Consider the following 17,671-nt stretch of genomic DNA (forward strand, 5'->3'; position numbering starts at 1 on the left):
GAAGAATGACAAGCTATTATTTCATTTTGGGAGCCTATGGAATAGAAAGCATTACAAACACAAAAAGCAAGAAGCATTTAATAATCAGGAATACATTACCTCAAAATTTATTTATTTAGTAGAAGCATTACTGCAAATTCCTTATTCTGCTAAGGCACTGATGCACTTAGAGGAAACTTGGGCTTCACCTTCAAGCTATTCCTTTTTATTTCATTTTTTATTTATCCTGTTTGCTTGAAAATGTACAAGGAAACACACATACTTGCTTCTCTTTACAGACATGTGAAATACCATATTATGAGAACATGAAGCATCACACAAACCCAGTATCTTTGTATTTAGGTAAGTCTTTAAAGGCTGTCTCTAAATGCTGATTACAGAGGGATCAGGTTTGTGCTTCAAAACACAAAACTTTTAAAGAGGAGATTTTTGTCTTCTCTATATCTGAAGACTGGGTTTAAACAAAAATACATCATGCAGGAAGTGCCAAAGCACTCAATACCATCAGAATCAGTGGGAGAAGTTGCCAGCAACTCAACAAACCCAATAAAATTCTGAACATTTTTCTGGTTAGAACTCATGCTCAAAGGGGCAACATAGTAACTTGTGAATATTGTGAGTATTAATGACTTTCCTACTCAATACTTACAAAATACACTAGAACAGGTAAGAGTTTAAGAAGTCAAGCACTCAAATTTTAAAAGCCCAGACCTGCCCATAGCAGGCTTGCTCCTTCACTGCCTGTGACCAGGTAATTGCACACTGTTCTCACACAGGACACCTGATGCATGGCACAGACAGGGCCTCAGGAAATGAATCACCCATGGAAAAGGACTTCGAGCACACCTTTATGGACACTGCATCTGACCAAGGCATGGGAAACGCTCAGCACCCAATTTTAGTGGCACGGAACCTTTGTGCAGTCACAATGCAATTAAAATACCAAGTGCAGAAGCAGCCATGGGAAATGTGCTTGACAGTAGCAACAGGGCTGTGTAAAATACCACAGAAAAGTAGGGGGAAAGTCTGACTTAGAAACAAAGACACACAGATCAAGTTCTCTGAGAAGTACCCAGGCAGTAAGTAGCACTGTGCCATCCTCCTCTAGATGGCATTTCAGAAGTTAGATTAAATTTTAACTGTTTTCCCTAGATCAAGAGACTGTATAAAAACACCCAATGCAAAGTGTGTCACAATTTTCCTTCAGCCAATCCACTCTCTGGTGTGTTTGCAGGAAGACTGAATAGCAAAATTTCAAAAGCAAACCTCAAACAAACTGCATTAAAGCTGATGGGAAAGATCCAGCACTCACTGACCAAAAGCAATAATGCTGCTGATATCACTAAGCATGTGGATTGTTTACAATTTAGACTAAACTCTGCCTTATGCATGTTAAAAATTAAAAATGTTCCCACAAGGCTAGCCCAGACTGATTTCACCCCTGTAACACAGCATAATGTACCTTTTGCAGGCTGAGCTAACCTGCAATGGCAAGGCAGGTGTGTTGTACTCAGCTCCTTCATATGGAACACAAAATGGGGCTTTGACGAGTTGAAAAGATGAGAAGATAAACAGCTTATCAAGTGTGCTTACTGAGACTGTCTTTCTTTCTTGACCCCAAAGCAAAGGCTCTCTCACCTTTTTCCTTCTGTTACTTTACCCACTTCAATACTTGGAAAAGACTTCAATTTCACCTTTCCTGTTGGCATCCAGCTAGAAGCTGAAATTCACACAGCTTGGATAAACAAACACTTAAAATATACATAGTATAAACAGATCAAAGTATTATCTGTCGTTTATATATGACCATTTCAGATTCATAATTATAGAAATCACATGCAAAAAAGCAAACAGACCAAAGCTTGTACTTCAGTAGATAAATATATACTCCAACTCTCTGATAACAAGCCACAACACTTACAGCCCAATTCCCCATTGCTACAAATGAGGTAGGGTGCTATTTTTCTATTCTCTGTGGCCCCAACAGATCATATGGACACATTTTTCTGACATGTGAAAGTAAATCTCGCTCTTTTCTTCCTAAACTTAAATTCAGTTTTTTCAAATTTCATCACGCACCAGCATTCTTGCTCTATCTTCACGTCAAAGATCAAAGTCAGGAAGAGCTAAAGCTCCACTAATGCTGAGCAGTACACAAAAACTACTCCTTGGATGTTCAGCAGAACATTCCTATGTTTACATCTGACCACGACTTTTCCCCCTTTTCCCTGTAAAATCAGACTACATTGGCGTGCTAGTCTGACCTACAATACTTTCAAAATTATTCCTGCAATGCCATTGCCTCATTAGTTTTGTATTCATGGGCTTGAGTTCCGTGTCTTTGGTAAAAAGCATTGCATTTCAGATAGTCTTGCTCATTTTGAACATTTCTCCAGTTTAGAGACAAGGACCAGAATCCATAAATCATCTTGATAAAACAACTGCAAGATCCAAATCCCGTACAGGGCATCCTGCTCGTTACTGTCAGAACCCATTAATGTCCTCCTTGCAAGATGACTGAAAACTACAAAGCACTTTTTCTCAATGAGCTACATAGTCACAGTGATTTCATTTAGAAAATGCTTCATATCTCAATGACCTCCTTTTCTCGTTCAGTACAAAGAGAAGCTATCAAGGTGGTTCTCATTTTTCTTGCAAGAGCGGAACACTTAAAATGGAACAGAGAAATTAAATTTTTTATCCCTTGCCACCCTTCCAACTCTCCAGCGGCAGAGCTGGGGAAAAACTATTCCACCTTCAGCGGGCAGCAGTAACACACGGCTGTGGGGCTGCAGAACACATTACAGCTCTCAAGCTCAGCGCTTTCCTTCTGCAGCAGCTGCCGCGTCCCGCAGCGCAGGGCACACCCCGGCCCGCCGTGACTCACGGCTGCCACGGACCTCCCCTCACACCGGAGCTGCACTGCCCACACCCCGGCTCCAGCCCCTCGCCTCAGCCGCCCGCAGGAAACAAACAAAGTTCTCCCTCACGAGGAATGCGGTATTTCTTGTATTTATCACGCCTTGCACTCTACCCCCCCGCAGACTCTGTGGCACTGCTAAAAACAAAACAAACACGTATGGCAGCCGGAGTGTGACATTACATGACGAACTACGTCTGCCCTGAGGACTTTCTGGGACGGAGAGGCCGGTTTCCGTGAGGCGGACACCAGACCTCAGAGCCTCCGCCACAGGGGACTGCTCCGGGCGCGTTCCCCTCAGGAGAGCTGCGGCAAAACGCCCCGGCGAGGGCAGCGAGCGCCGGGGGAGCGCCGTCCGCCGAGCCGCCCTCTCCTCTCCCGGCCCCGCAGCCGGCTCCGAGGGAAACCTGCCCCGAGCAGCTCTGCGGACGGAGCCCGGCCACAACCGCCCCCCTCCGAGCCCCCTCCCGGCCCCGCCATCCTCCGAGCCCGCGGCCGCCCCTCGCTCACTTGAGGTGGTCCAAGGAGTGGATGCTGCGGGAGGCCTTCCCGTGCCCGCCGCCCACCCAGCTGCGGGAGCGGCCGAACATGCTGGCGGTGGAAGGCTGCTCCGGCCCGCGGGCCCTACGGCCTCATAGCCCCGCGGGGCGAGCGGGCGACCGGCGGGCGGGGACCGGCCCGGAGCCTCGGCGGCGGAACCGGCGCGCAAAGCGCATGCGCGGCCAGGGCACGCCGGAAATCGCCGGCTCGGCCCCGCCCCGGCCCGCGGACTGCGAGTCCCAGGGAGCACCGCGGGGGGCGGGGCCAAGCCCTCACACGGGCGGGGCGGGGCGGGGCGGGGCCTGAGCCGGGCGCGCTCTGGGGCCGGCTTGCTTAGAACAACATAAGAGAGTAAAAGGCATCCGAACCAGAAAAAAAACCAAAACACATTAAGCGTCTTACGAGTACGTCCTAAATGTGTTGTGATTTGAGGTAAAATTTGGCCCCTGCCTGACATTCCTTGTTCGGCTTCCATAGCCCAAACGAAGCTGTTCTGTGGGGTCACTCCTGTGCTGCAAGACGCAGCGTCAGAAATTCAGCTGCTGGAATTTCCCTTGCTGAGGTTCTTCCAGTAAGGATTTTAAATCGGCCTAAATATTGAGGAAGAACAAAGAGAAGAGGACTCTTGACTGTCTTGACCTAGTTTTGAATTTTTTTTTTTTTTTTTTTTTTTGCTTTAGCCAGAGAAATAAACTAAATCTATGTAAAAGCTGAAGAGTTTGTCAGGCAGTGTCAAAAATGGACCGAGTTTAAAATCCCGCCTTCGGTTATATTTTGGTATAGGTAAAGAAGCACCTGCACCGCAGCCGAGACGGGCCGGGCCCGCAGTGCCGCTTCAGGAGGGCCTCGGTCACAGCAGAGGTCGTGAAACAACTTCCAGGGGCGAAGGCACAGCCCCAGTCTGCCCGCGCTACCCCGGTCCGCAGGCTGCGGGCTGCGGCAGAGCTCGGCAGGCAGGAGCGCGCAGCCGAGGGTCGCGCAAGCGGCCCCTGTCTCCTGCAGCCCCCGTGCAGCCTCAGCGGGACCCCAGTGCCGCCAACGCGGCGGAGGCCACGGCGCCCGTCACGGCCGCCCCGCGCCAGCAGCAGCGCGGCGCTGGTAAACAACGGCGGCGTGCGGCAAGGCAGGCGCGGGGCGGGGAGCGAGGGGCGGGCGGGCAGCACGGTCCTGCCACGCAGGCCGGGCTCGCTGGCAGGTGCTCCGAGCCCACTCCCAACGCGCCTGCGGGCTCCTTCCGCAAAGTTTGCGGGCGGCAGGAGGAGGAGGAGGAGGGAGCCGCGGCGGGACTGCAGTAGCCGGGCTGGACATGCCGCTCAGCACCCTCCTGCCAGCAGCGGGGCTGCGGCAGCGCCGCTGAACCCGCGCTGGCCGCTCGCCCGTCCGCCGGGCGCCTCTTCCTCCGGGGACTGAAGGGACCGAGCCGGCCGCTCCGCGCCCCTGCGGGGCTCGCCTCTTCCCGGAGTCCGGATCCGGCTCCTCAGAGATTCTGCCCTTTGCTACCACCGGGGCTGCGGCGTACAGTCCTGCCCCGCTCCCAGCTCCGCCGCTGCCTTCCACCCCCCGCGCCGGTCGGGCGGGTCGGTGCCCGCTGCCCCCGCAGCCCCCACGGCTGCATGACCGCCGCGGTCTCCGCACGTCTGGATTCGGTGGAGTCCTGGGCCTTCCATGCGCTGCTGGTGCTGCCCTATATGTTTTACGTGGGCTTGTTCTTTGTCAATGTGCTGATCCTGTACTATGCCTTCCTGATGGAGTACATCGTCCTCAATGTGGGCATCGTTTTCCTGCCCGAGGATATGGACCAGGCTCTGGTGGATCTGGGGATGCTTTCCGACCCTGGCTCCGTGCTCTACGAGACGGACAGCGAGCTGGATGTGTTTGACGGGTACTTGGAGTGACGCCCCAGGGCGCTCCAAAGCGACTGAGCTCCGCCGCCGCCTGGCCCGGGGCAGGGGCCCGGCGTGCCCGCATGGCCTCAGCTCGGGGACCGCCGCGGCTCCGCTGCGCGACCCCGTCGCGGCTCCTTGTGCGCAACATCTTCCCTTCCAAATGGCACCCGCCCCGCCGGTGCAGGGGCCAGAGGGGCGGCCGGGACCCGCTGCCGCCGGGCAGGCCCGCGGAGAGGCAGAGGGCTCGCCAGTGAAGTAAGTAATTCCTCAGTGTCCGGCCGGGCACAGCGGGCACGGCGCCGGGACACGCTCCGCCGCAGCTCCGGCACGGGCGAGCGCTGCGGGCAAAGGGCCGGGGCCGCCCCCGCCGCTTTCCCTGCCCCGCCGCGCCCGGGGACAGCGGGGACAGCGGCCCTGATCAGTCCTCCGGGACTGATCCCCCAGCCACTGCAGCTCTGCATGGGGGGCTGCCGGGCAGCAACTTTGCTGATCCGGTCCTGAGAGCAGCCCTGAATCGAAACGAGCATCCCGGTTAACATTTATTACAATTCGGAGACCTTCCTCGAGCCAGAAATACATCTTAATTTGCTGCCCTTTAAAACCACTCTCTTGGATAGTGACAAACTACCCAGCTCACCATTTTAATTGTAGCACGAGGGTTTTGCTTGATCAGGTTTTTTTTTGGTAGCTTTGAGTGATTCTAAAAGTCTGGAAATGTAAGGATTTAGCATTTTAAAACACTGAAATGCATTTGGGAAGAAAAATCACTATTTCTAGCTAGGACTTTCTGTGCCAAATGTATGTTAATGAAAACATTCACAGTTTAAATTAAAATGTGTTAGCAAATCTGCCAGCAGATTTTTTTAGCAAAATATTGTCTGTAAATCTGGAAACCAGTTCAGGATATCTTTATTTTTCTGTTTGAAATGATGGAAATAGGAAATTCAGTTATAGGGTTACAAGTATGAATTCAGTGACCACACCACACAAATACCAGTTAATATCAAACTATTTTAACCAGTCTTCTAATTTAACAAACCCAAACAAACCTTTCCTGTAGTTCTGTCCTTCATATAGGTTAAAATTATCTCCTGAATATTTCTAGTCAGATTATTTTTAAAGAATTAGCTGATTTTGGTCAGTAATTTAGAAGGCAAAATTGGACATTTTTGGTGTTGGAGTAACATTGATTGCACAAACACAGCTGAACAAGGCTTGGCCCAAGGCATGTGGGAGCCTAACAAGGGAGTGAACAGATTTTGTTGCTACTGAAGAAATCTCACTGCATATAGTCACTGCAAATGGAAGTGTCTATGCCTACATCTGGTGGTCCATCCCAAGCAACTGGATGAGAGTCCCTTCTGCTAGAATAGAAGGTGTGGAGCAGCACAATCCTCCCTACAAAACACCATTGACTACTTTTGTGGTTGTCTCCTTCTTCAGCTGGACAAATAATACACATGATCTGCATTCCAGGAAAGAATTTCCTAAAAATTGATGGTAATTCAAGTAAAATCTTTGGTGCTAAAAACTGTATCCATTTTCTTCCTCAAAATACCTTTCTCTAAACTCCAAATCTTACTGCTCCAATGCTATTTAGTAGAGGGATTAAAAATACTTTTTTTAAATAACTTTTTTTTTTCTGTCTAGAATTTGTTTTGATGAGTTGTGTCTAGTTTTCAGGAAGACCTAAGGAGAGCATCAGACACAATTTTCCTCAGTGGGAAAAAAAAATTTCCTACTATACAAATACCATTTGTCATGAGCACATTCAGTTCCATGTAGATTATTTGGCTTCTTAAAATTTTCTTTCTTATTAATAAGATAAGCAGCTCTGGAAACTTCTTGATATTCCAACTATAAACCCCTCCATATGCAGAAACCAAAATGCAGAGGTTTTCTCAAAGCTCAGAAGTAAGGCTCCATTTTTACCCACCAAGAGCTCATGGAGCTCTGCACAGGTACCAGCTCCACCCTTGACCTTTCATCTTTTGGAAGCTGTCAAGGTAGATGGTGGTTTCCATTGAGAATCAAATCATAAATCCCTAAAGTTTGATCAATTCTTAGGCAGCAAAAAAATTACTGTGTTTTGTCTGTTTATCTATTTAATTATACTTACAGACATAGCAACCAGGCTACAAATTGCATAATTATTTAGCTACCAGGCAAAGCCACAGTGTTACCACCATGATGAGGGATTTGAGTTCATATCCTCTTACAGGTTTCTTCACTGTTCTGTGCCATTCCTCCTCAGCAGTTCTGTAGCAGCAAAGCAGGCAGAAGAGGGCCCTAATTTGGAGCTGTGTTTTCTGCTTTGGGAGCAGCACTAAGGCCCTGGAAGGGAAGATTTAGATTCTTGTGGTGCCTTGCCTGCAGTGACCCAGTGCTGTGTGAGTGTTAACCCCTGCCCTCCTGGCCTGGGGAGGTTTCCCTTGCACCCAGAAGTGCTGAGGATTCACAAGACACTGCAGGAAGAGTGGGTCTGTTTTGTCAGCAGTGATGAAGAATATGCAGGCCTACTCTTTGCATTAAAGAGCAGGGTTCTTCATGTGACTCACCAGTGATTTCTGAGAGCAGGCAGAGAGCTGTGATTATCCTGAGCTGAAACCTTGCAGCGTCCTCTGTGCCTCGCACCCTGCGTGAGTGACGTGTGACGGGAAAACAGAGGGGGCAAATCCCAGGAGGACCTTCTGCAGTGTGAGGAAAGGCTGATTTAGATGTAAAAATAAAAGAACTCATGGATCAGAACAGCTCTGTGCTCTCTGGCAGCAAACCCCTCACTTGAATAAACTCAGTAGAAGCAAAATGATGTTCAAGTTCCTGAGCAAAACTGGTGGCAGAGATTGAAGGCAGACAGATAAGTAAGCAACTGAAAAATGTTTCCTGGCTTATTCAAATGAAGAAATTAAATCTGTGTAACCTGAACAGAATTGAGCTTGTTTGTGTCATCTGCTGTTTTTGTGTGAGTGTTTCAGGTTATTTACGATATATTTGAAGACCCCTGGAATAAGGTCATATGACTATTCTCATACTTTCATAAAATCAGATGTGACTCATCACAAAGTACTCCTATCAGAAATAAAATGGGCAAAAGTAATCAATAATGAGAACTGAATAAGAAGACTGAATTGATGTAATCTTGCAGTACATGCTTTACCTGTATTTTTTCGTAAGATGAATTATGATGAATATCTGCAGTGAGCAGAATCCAGCTCTCAAAACCTGTGACTCAGCACTTCCAATGAATGCCAGTATCTAAATTCTGAATCAAAAAACCCCAACATAGCTTAACTCTCCAGCTCATCAATATAGTGCCAATTAGAACTGCAGCTCAGTGTCTGTGGGACAGCCACCCCCTGTGCCTGTGCTCTGAAGCAGAGATGTCCTGCAAAGGACAGATCAGAAGAATGATGTCACTAACACTGTCAGGATACATTTAAATGTATCAGAATCTACTTCCTGACTTCTGTCTTTTCAAACTTTAAATATTAAAAATACTGAACAGAGTGGTTTGTTACTTATTTTACCTTGCCATTTTTCACAATTTTTCCTCTTTTGGTAGAGATCACCAAGGTGATTTGTTGACTCCATGATACAGCTCAGTTGGCTGTTTTATGAGTTACAGTAGCAACAGGATTAAGAACAATTGCTCTGATTTTTAGAACCATGTTTTGAATTTTTAGCTGTTACTAAAATTAAAAGAAGTCCAGTGTTCAAACTCACCTGACAGCTCTGCTTTAAAGAAATGTGTACTTAACAGGAGTTCCATTCTAGATGGAAGGAAGACAAAATCAAGGTTAATTGTTCAGCTGTCCATGCAGACTCAATAACCACAGCCATGGACAGTTTTCTACCAAATGCATTTATTTATATAATGTCAAGAGAGTAAGCAGATTTTTTGTTTCCAAATGGTGCTGTAAATAATGTGAATTAAAATGAGGCACAGAAATTAGAGATATGTTCAATTTTTGATAGACATAGTTTGGGCCTGAGTATTGCATGTGTTAAGAGCCTCGGCCACAAGTAACTTTAAAGAATAATTTTTTAACAGTCTGTGGTTCTTTCTATAAAAGTCAAGCTTTCTGTAATAAACTTGCTTCAATAGGTGGCAATAGCCAATTACTACTTTTAAGCTGTCAAAGGAATTAAGAGACAAATCCAATTTAATTCTTCATGTTTGTTTCCTCTGGAGGAGAGACAAAGTGACACTATAGTTCAGCTAATAACTATAAATCCTAAAATAGAAGAAAAGAATAATTTGTTTAGAGACATTTAGTCTCTAACTCATTGCATTTGCCCCTCATAATGATCCTAGCTTATAAGGAGTACAGCTATCCCAAAGGATCAAATATGCACAAGTTGCTAAATCTTTCCAGTTGCTCAGGGAAACTGTCTTACTGTTCTTTTCAGAGTTGAATTTTATTACTTTGGCTACAGATTAGGAAAGAAAAAATAGCTGAATAGTTTGAATGATGCTCTCTGAAGACACAAGCATGTGTCTAATATATGTGATGAAAAGGGGAAAGTCAAATAGAAGCCATGTATGGGAAATAATGGTATAATGGAAAATGATGATGTGCACTGAGTGAGGGATTGCTGGGGAACCTCCAGGTAAGTTCACAACTGAAGGCTAAATACTCTTTTGTAGGGCCAGAAAGAAAGACCCAAGGATTGCTCAGGCAGTGGAGCCTAAATAGGCCACAAGAGCTGAAACACTACTGCAGAAAGTGAGGAAACAGAACGCAGACTGTGTCAGGGTGTGAAACAGTCACACCATGTGCCCTTAGCTCCAGCCTGCATTGTGAGGAACAGTAACTTCAAATGCAAAATTAACAAAGATACCGTGACTGAGCTGTTAATGCTAGAGTCATCCTATAGCCATACTGTTCAGGGCTTGCAGGTATGTTCTAGGCTGTTCAAAGTTCTAGTTCTGAGATGTAAAAAATATTTTAAAATATTTTCTATCTCTTCATTTTCCAGTTTTCTGAATTTTTTGACATTTTCTGTTAAAAAAATAGGTTCTCATGAAATTTGAGGAACAGATTTCTAATCTGAAAATAAGAAAGGCAGGATTGAATATCCTGGCCAATTGTATAATTTACACCCCATTTAATATCTGCCACAACAAATTACAGTCTTGGAGTAGCAGCCCTACAGCAGTGTTTGGAACTACCATTGGACAGCTTTACCCTTTGCTTTGGAACCCAGTAGATTTTGCTGTGCTATTTTTAAGTCAGCCTAGAATCCGATCTACAGTGCAGAATACTAACAACCACACTGAACTGTCTGCTCTGGATCAGTTTTTAGTTCCACTTGGAAAGCAATCAGATAAACCTGAAATGAGTAACCTGGTAGAGCTGCTGTTCCCCCTTTTCATGTCCTCATTTTGAGAGAAAGGATTTTGAGCAGTGTGTTCTGCTGACAGACATTTGACAGAAATGCCTCACTGGACACAAAAGTGCCTCTTGTTTTGACCCAAATCTGCAGTAAGTGGCACACAGGAGCATGGAAGTGTTGTGATGAGTCAGACCACGATCTCACAGCCCTGTGTTCCACCTCTGGGAGAGCTCCTGTCCGTGACCAAAATCTGCAGGCTGCTCTGTTCTTTCCAAGGCAGAATGCAGGATGTTGGATGGCACATTGCTGCCCAGCCCTTTAGCAAATGTTTTCCAAACCCATCACCCATTGCCCACTCTGTGTTATGAAATCCCTCTGGATTTCCTTCCCATCAGTACATGATCTGAATACTTGAAAGAGCTTATTTTCTGCAGTCTGGAAGATTTCTCTATTCATCCTCTTATTTGAGTCAATAATGGTGATGAATAAAAATTGGCCCCTGGTATACTCTGCTACTGAGTTCTTTCCTACCAAGTTGTATTCTTTGCTTCCAATCTTTTAATCTTCTTTCAATCCATAAAAGAACTTTTTCCCCAGTCCTGTATCAACCTGTTTGCTTTTGGCCTCCTGTAACACCTGTGTTAATGACACTGTTGCTGTGTCTGTCCAAGCTCATGCAGAACTGTGACATCTGATTCCATTCTTCATTCAGGCCCAGAAAGGGGAGGGAGGGAGGAGCTGTCCATTCAGAGATTGCTGCACACAACACGGGGACGTCCTGAGCTGCAGGCAGCCAGGGGACCTGCTCATGGTCTGTACCTCAGCTCCTCCTCAGCACACACTCATGCCAGCCCCCTCTCAGAGCTGCACCATTCTGCACTACACTAATTAGCTTTCTGTAAATCACAAGACCAGATGAATGCTGTCACTAGTGACCAGCACCTTTGTAATCCACAGCTCTGGTTCTACTTAAAGGAATCTTCTCAGCTTTGTATTTACCCCTGATGATTGTAAACAATCACCTCCTAATAGCAGTGGGATATTTGAGTCAGTCAAGGCAAATTAGATAAACTGGGATAAAGCAATATAACACTAATTTATTCTTGGCAATAAGACCAAGAAGTAACACCAAAATGTTCTTGAGCTCTGTAACTACTTACCAGTGGATCCAAAATAGTTGGAACAATGCAACTCTGAAGTAGAAGAGAAAGTGACCAAAATCAGAGACTAAATCAAATGTAAGCAATACTTAATTAACATGATGATCCAAACAATAAAAACACTCTAATGAACAGTACCTAGTCAAGATAATGTAGCCAGTTCAAACATCTGTTTTAATTAGTAGGGCTAATGATATAAAATCTGGATAAAATAGGTTACCCCACTGTGTGTCACAGCTGTTTTTACTCTTAAGAACTTCCCCTAGTAATTGATGTGATGCACTGTGGTTCTTACTCTCACACCCCTCACACTGGTATCTTCATGGCTCTGTTAAATTCCTAAGGACTGGTGGGCTCTGACATGAACAGAAACTGTGACATTGATTTTTCTGAAAGGTTGTGCAGGTCTTTACTTCTCAAAGAATTATTATCTAGAGTCACAAAAGGGTTTGATTTTTAATTTTTTTTTCTAATAAGTCAACAACATGGTGCTGTATGTCACATACTCAGTAACTTTTCTGTTCATTTTAGGTATGGAGGGTTATTCTGTATTTATGTGTTTTCTTTTAAACAGATTCATTAAACACCTGAAATGGATTATGGCCAGGCCAATGGATCAAGTCCTGGAAAGAAACTGTACTCTGAAATGTAAAGATGAAAATAAGGACAAGAGAACCAGAAGAGGAGTTGTCATCAGACCTTGTCAGTTGTGACTTCTCTTCATGGTCTTTGCCTCTTGTGTGTGCACTTAGTGCAGTGATTCATGCACCATACTGGGCTTCCATGGGTAATTCTGGGATGGACTGTATGAAAAAATAAGATAAACTATGTTCCATTGTAACAGAAAATCAAGATGTTACCCAGATTTGATAAACTTTTGAATGAATACCATGTCACCCAAATGGACACACTCTACATATAGCTTAAGCCAGTTTTACAATCACATGTTGAAAATTCTACCAGCCAGTAGTTCAAAAGCAATGCTTTCTCAGGGGAAAATATGCAGGAGTGACTGAAGGAGGTTCTGTTCAGGGAGTATAATGGCAAAAACTGTGCTAGTAAGATATTTTATTTAAAAAGAGAGTTTTGAAATAGATCAGAGAGTGAATTTTATATAAGTCAGGTGGATTCATTATTTAACACAGGATACTTTGCAGATTGTTTAAGCTCACGTTCCTATGTACAGATGTGAAAGCAATACAATAAAGACTGACCTTTTCCATGAAAAATTAAGTAGTTGTGTTGGAGTTGTTCTTCAGTTTGAAAAGAAAATAATTGAAATATGCTTTCAAGGAAATTCCAGTTTTCCTGCAGGTACATGCAAGTAGTTCCAGATTGCAGAGATGGCCAGGAGGTAGGAAACCCTTCTCATGAACAGCTGCTTAAAATATCAGACCTGAACTGAAACATCATGCACTGTGTGTGGGGAAGGGGGGGTAACCCACACGTTATTAGGGCAGGCATTAGACTGGTTTTGTTTTATTGTCATTATACTTTTTAGAAAAGACTGATTTTTGTAACTCTGCAATTTTTAAACTGAGCTGATGTATCAAGAACGTTTTGGATAGAGCAGAATTGAAAACAATTCTGCTGACACTCTCTGCATGATGTGTGTCCTCTGCAGTCTGTGTCTGCCATCTGCTCCCAGCGTGGGCTCCCTGCTGCACACAGATGGTGTCAGGAGTCTCTTCTCAGCCAGTATGAGGAACAAGAGGGTGATGACTTAGATCCCCCATGAAACAATGACAAACTTGTGTATCCTGATACTGCCAGTGTATTGCATTCAAATAGCACATTTTAGCTCCTAGGCAGTAGAAATTAGCTCCCAGTTCCCAAAATTCTGTGCTCCAAATGCAATTTTCAGCTGCTCCTGCAGAAGGAGAAGCACTGACACCAAACCAAATAGCATTTCTCCAAGATAGGATTCCTCAGGTGCAGTTCAGGACCTGTAAGCACTGACAAGTGTTTTGTTCCACACAGTCCCTGGACAGCAATTCAGCAATAAAGTCACTTAGGGCACAATATTCTAACACATAAAGATACATTTAGGGAAGCCAAGTCCCCATTTAGGTACTTATAGAAAGAACAACCAAGTTTACAAACTTGTCAAGTCCATTTGATAGTAACACAGTAAAGGCTGAATTTTGCTACTGCAGGGGGCATTCCTGCTGCCTCTATAATTATTCATTCATAGTGTTCACAGAGGTGGCTTCACTAGTTTTTCAGGGTCCCACAAATGCCTTTTTAAGAACACGGTTCAGTTTGTCACTTTTGGTACTTACTGCAGTACCTAGGAGTTTGTAATAAATTCCCTGCAGTGGGTTTGTGCACACAGTGCACAATAAAACAATACACATTTCCCTGAGTCAGTCACTTTGGAGATTCTGAATCTTAGACCAAGATTCCTGATTTCTCAGAACAGCTCAGCTTCATGCATTTAAAGGATGGGGAGAGTGTTACAAGCTCTGACTACCATGTTAACACAATCCTTGGCATTTTAGCAAGGCTTCTTTGACAACAAAAAGAGATGGACATAAAGAGAGCAGCATTTTCCTCATCCTAAAAGATTTTTTTAGAATAGAGATTTGATCACAACAGCTTCTTAGAAGGTAGCCAGTGGATTCAGTTTCTATATACAATGCACTCATTTGACAAAAGCATTTTGGAGGAGCTTGGTGCCATAAGAATATCCAGACTTTCAACCCAGATTAAGTTTAGAACTTTTAACTGCAAAGATTGAGTAAGGATGAAAACCCCTTTTTGCTTTTATTAGCAGGTGGCCTCAGTCAGCACATTTGTATCTCCTGATCCTGAACTTACAGTCTGGCAGTTGGCATTGCAAGAACCTGTTCCTGTTAAGAAAGAATTATTTCTCCATTTCCAGCCCACTGAACTGTCCTGCCCATTCAGTCTCCCTCACACACAGTGCTTTCCATTAGCCTGCAATACAAAGCCCCAAATCTGTTACTGTGGCAGAAGCCAGCAGTTGCTGTGTGGTTTCAGTGTTTCCAAGAGAAAAATCAAAATTTCAACGGGCACTAGAAGGTACTGTTGAACAGAATACTTACTTTTATTAATACTTTAAAAAAGATGTGTAAAGACAACCAAAACACTGTATCAAAATTTACAACCTGTACATTATAAACATACATTCCCACTAACTCAGAAAACAGCAGTACAGCCAACATGATTTTAGTAGTCCAGACATCATCCTGCAACATTCAGCTGCCTGTGGAATATTGAGCACATTCTGAGACTCAGTCATGGTAAAGTGCAGCTGCAGAAAATATCCCTAAAGGACATTTGTCAGCCAAAGCTTAGCTAGGAGAGGTCAAGACAAGGATGTGCATGGCTGGAGTGCCACAGGCTAATGGGAATATCACACCACATTTGGCTCAAACTACCTCCCATTCAAGCAGCTCCAAGAGGAGAGGATAAATAAGATTTTTATCCATGGCTCTGGCTAGAGTTTGACTATAAAGAAGAACCATGCAGATAGTTGAGAAAAATACAAATTCTAATTACAATCATATTCTCCACAGGGTTTTTCCTCCTGGCTTTCTCTTCCTCTACACCTTATGTCTGATACACTGCTCTCAGAAACAACAAACAGACCTTCCTTTCTCCCTTCTTTCTTTAATTTGTTCACTCTTTTTAATTTGTCCACATCCCTGCTGTCAAGATTCTGCAGGCATTGAAACTTAAGCAGAGGAGTAGAACTTGCTGGAAAGAAAATGAATGTTGTGATTTTGAGCTGTTTAAATCTGTGAATTTTTAAAGACCAAGAAACAGAGTATTTGAGAGGTTAGTTGAGAGATTCTAGTTTGCACAGATCCTTGGGTCAGTATTGTCAGTGCTTCCTAGCAGAAGAGATTTCAAAGAGGTTGTTGAACTAACCCTGAGCTAACTGTGAAGTAAAGACTTCCCAATTTGTAGCATTTTGAGCATTCCTAGCTTTTTCCATCCCTTTTTGTTGTTCTGTCTCAGACTTTATCTGGATGGGAAGCCAGAATGGTGCTCCTGACCTGACAATTGCCTCTGTACAATTTTAACTTCTCTTCATGTTCACAGAGCAGAAATAAAAGAATAAAAGAGACAAATGGTTTGCTGTTGCAGTCAGCAGGATGAATATTTGGCCCACATATGACTGAGACCAGCAGCATAGACATGATAGTGCTTTGAGATGTGCTTTTGTTGATTGCCTGGCTACTCATAACTCTGAGCCAGAAGGCCACATAAACCACACACAGTAGTGATATCACTGTCAAGTATAAAACTGGTGCTTGTAAACATTTATGCTGCCCAGCTGCATTTAAGAAATTAAATACCAATCCAGGTATATGAATTCAGAGTTCTCATTTGAGACATAGTAAAAAACTTCAAAAATTGTTTGAGGATTTGTCTGCCATAAACTGGCTATTTTTATCTATTTGGATTTCTGCAATAATTTTAGAATAATGCTTCATCATTTTACACTTTCAATTTCTTTCTTCTCATTACTTTTTTTTCCCCAATTTTTTGAAGGATTCTGTAACAAGTCATAGAAGACATGTTTCTATCCCTTAAAGCAGCACTGATTACTAGTGAAGAAAATAGCAACTTCTAGAATCTTGTGGATAATCTTATCAGAACACTTTCTAGGGCTGATGACTCTTTTATATGCTTCTTACCCTAGTGCTTCCAATCAGTTCATACAGAGAGGTGAAATGTGTAACCCTGAGCTTTGGAAGTCCAAAATCATCAGACCAAATTTGATGGCAGTTACCATTGGCACCATGAAGTAAACAATCAGATTTGATCTGTCAGTGCTTCAGATGTTGCAGGTTGAGCAGGTTTCAGTTTGCTCTTCGATGACTTGATGGAATTTTATACTCACAATATCCTTGTGCTTCCTGGTCTCCTTTAATGGTGGTCACAGTATCCAGGTGCTCTTTTCATCTTTGATGTTGCTTAACTTTTACTATATAAGTAGAAATACAGCTGGGTCTTTGAATAGAATTTTAAAACTCTATAATTCATCCAATTTAAGCATCGCTTAGAAACTGCAATGTTATTTTTTGCAACAAACATGAGAACATCAATTCATAAAGCAGCAAGAAGACAGGAAAGGACAGAGGACACCCTCCCCTCTTCCTTATGACACCTGTGAAATGATGAATACAGAACATTAGATGTACACCTGTCACGTTAACCACCATTAAGATTACAAAAATCACAGATTTAATGATTTGTGTAAACAGACGACAGTGGCTAGTGGATGCTGAATGGTTCAAGGTTGGGAGACAGAATCCAGAGTTCCTGCTGCTATTTATCCTCAGAGCTAATGCAGGTTTCCTCACAGTGATCATATCCCTGGTGTCCTTTCTCAGGAAGGTAGGGCTTTTCAACAGGACAAAGATTTAGTTCACTGTAGGCTAGTAAGGAGCACCACAATTCTTCACTGCTGCAATTACTTCAAGGATCCTTGAAACTGTGCAGGCAATGAAGTAAAAGTGGCTGCCAGTGGCTAAACCACACAATAACACAGAACTAGGAATGTAGGAGGGAGTGTTTTGCTCTGAGTACTGTACAGGTACAGCTGCACAGGCACACAAGCAGCTGTTGAGGATTTGTATTCAACAAAGGAAAAGTGAAAGGACTTACTAAAAACCAGCACAAAACAAGTTCTGAGGAGTACAGAACTCATCTATTAAACATGAGAAGTACACAGAGCTTTAGTTTTTCCCAACAAAAATGAGAAGCTAAGCAGGGCAGCTGCCAGTCACTGAACTGGGCTGGACTGGGAGTTCTAGAGGTCCATTTTTCTTAATAAAGCACTTGCAGTGTGC

The 17,671-nt window shown here is 44.1% G+C and overlaps 3 protein-coding genes across 10 annotated transcripts in view; 1 reads left to right on the top strand and 2 right to left on the bottom strand.

Annotated features, from left to right (window-relative positions):
- The window catches only part of CLEC16A (C-type lectin domain containing 16A), a 60,374-nt gene extending 56,799 nt beyond the window's left edge, over nucleotides 1-3,575 (bottom strand). For 3 of the 7 annotated variants that reach the window (XR_010029959.1, XR_010029958.1, XM_063171075.1), the window contains exon 1: nucleotides 3,431-3,573. Coding sequence is in view for 5 of the 7 variants with exons in the window: in XM_063171075.1 (XP_063027145.1) it covers nucleotides 3,431-3,510 (80 nt within the window). In the remaining 2 variants the exon portion in view is untranslated. Of the gene's footprint in view, nucleotides 1-3,430 lie in introns of all 7 variants that reach the window. The other 4 variants (XM_063171080.1, XM_063171081.1, XM_063171078.1 and 1 more) reach the window with 3 other exon arrangements.
- A 1,183-nt stretch (nucleotides 3,576-4,758) lies between these two features.
- DEXI (Dexi homolog) lies at nucleotides 4,759-13,076 on the top strand. Its single transcript, XM_063171082.1, has 2 exons — nucleotides 4,759-5,601; nucleotides 12,418-13,076. The coding sequence occupies exon 1, from the start codon at nucleotides 5,074-5,076 to the stop codon at nucleotides 5,353-5,355; it is 282 nt and encodes a 93-aa protein (XP_063027152.1). The 5' UTR covers nucleotides 4,759-5,073; the 3' UTR covers nucleotides 5,356-5,601; nucleotides 12,418-13,076.
- A 1,867-nt stretch (nucleotides 13,077-14,943) lies between these two features.
- CIITA (class II major histocompatibility complex transactivator) overlaps nucleotides 14,944-17,671 on the bottom strand; it is a 37,756-nt gene continuing 35,028 nt past the window's right edge. For both annotated transcript variants that reach the window (XM_063171083.1, XM_063171084.1), the window contains one exon: nucleotides 14,944-16,986. The gene's annotated coding sequence lies outside the window, so the exon portion shown is untranslated. The remainder of the gene's footprint in view (nucleotides 16,987-17,671) is intronic.

The sequence above is a fragment of the Melospiza melodia genome, chromosome 18, assembly GCF_035770615.1.
Source record: "Melospiza melodia melodia isolate bMelMel2 chromosome 18, bMelMel2.pri, whole genome shotgun sequence".
Lineage (NCBI taxonomy): Eukaryota > Metazoa > Chordata > Aves > Passeriformes > Passerellidae > Melospiza > Melospiza melodia.

Excerpts from the sequence above, each read along its gene's own strand:
- DEXI (XM_063171082.1), top strand. The coding sequence starts at position 5,074 with ATGACCGCCGCGGTCTCCGCACGTCTGGATTCGGTGGAGTCCTGGGCC.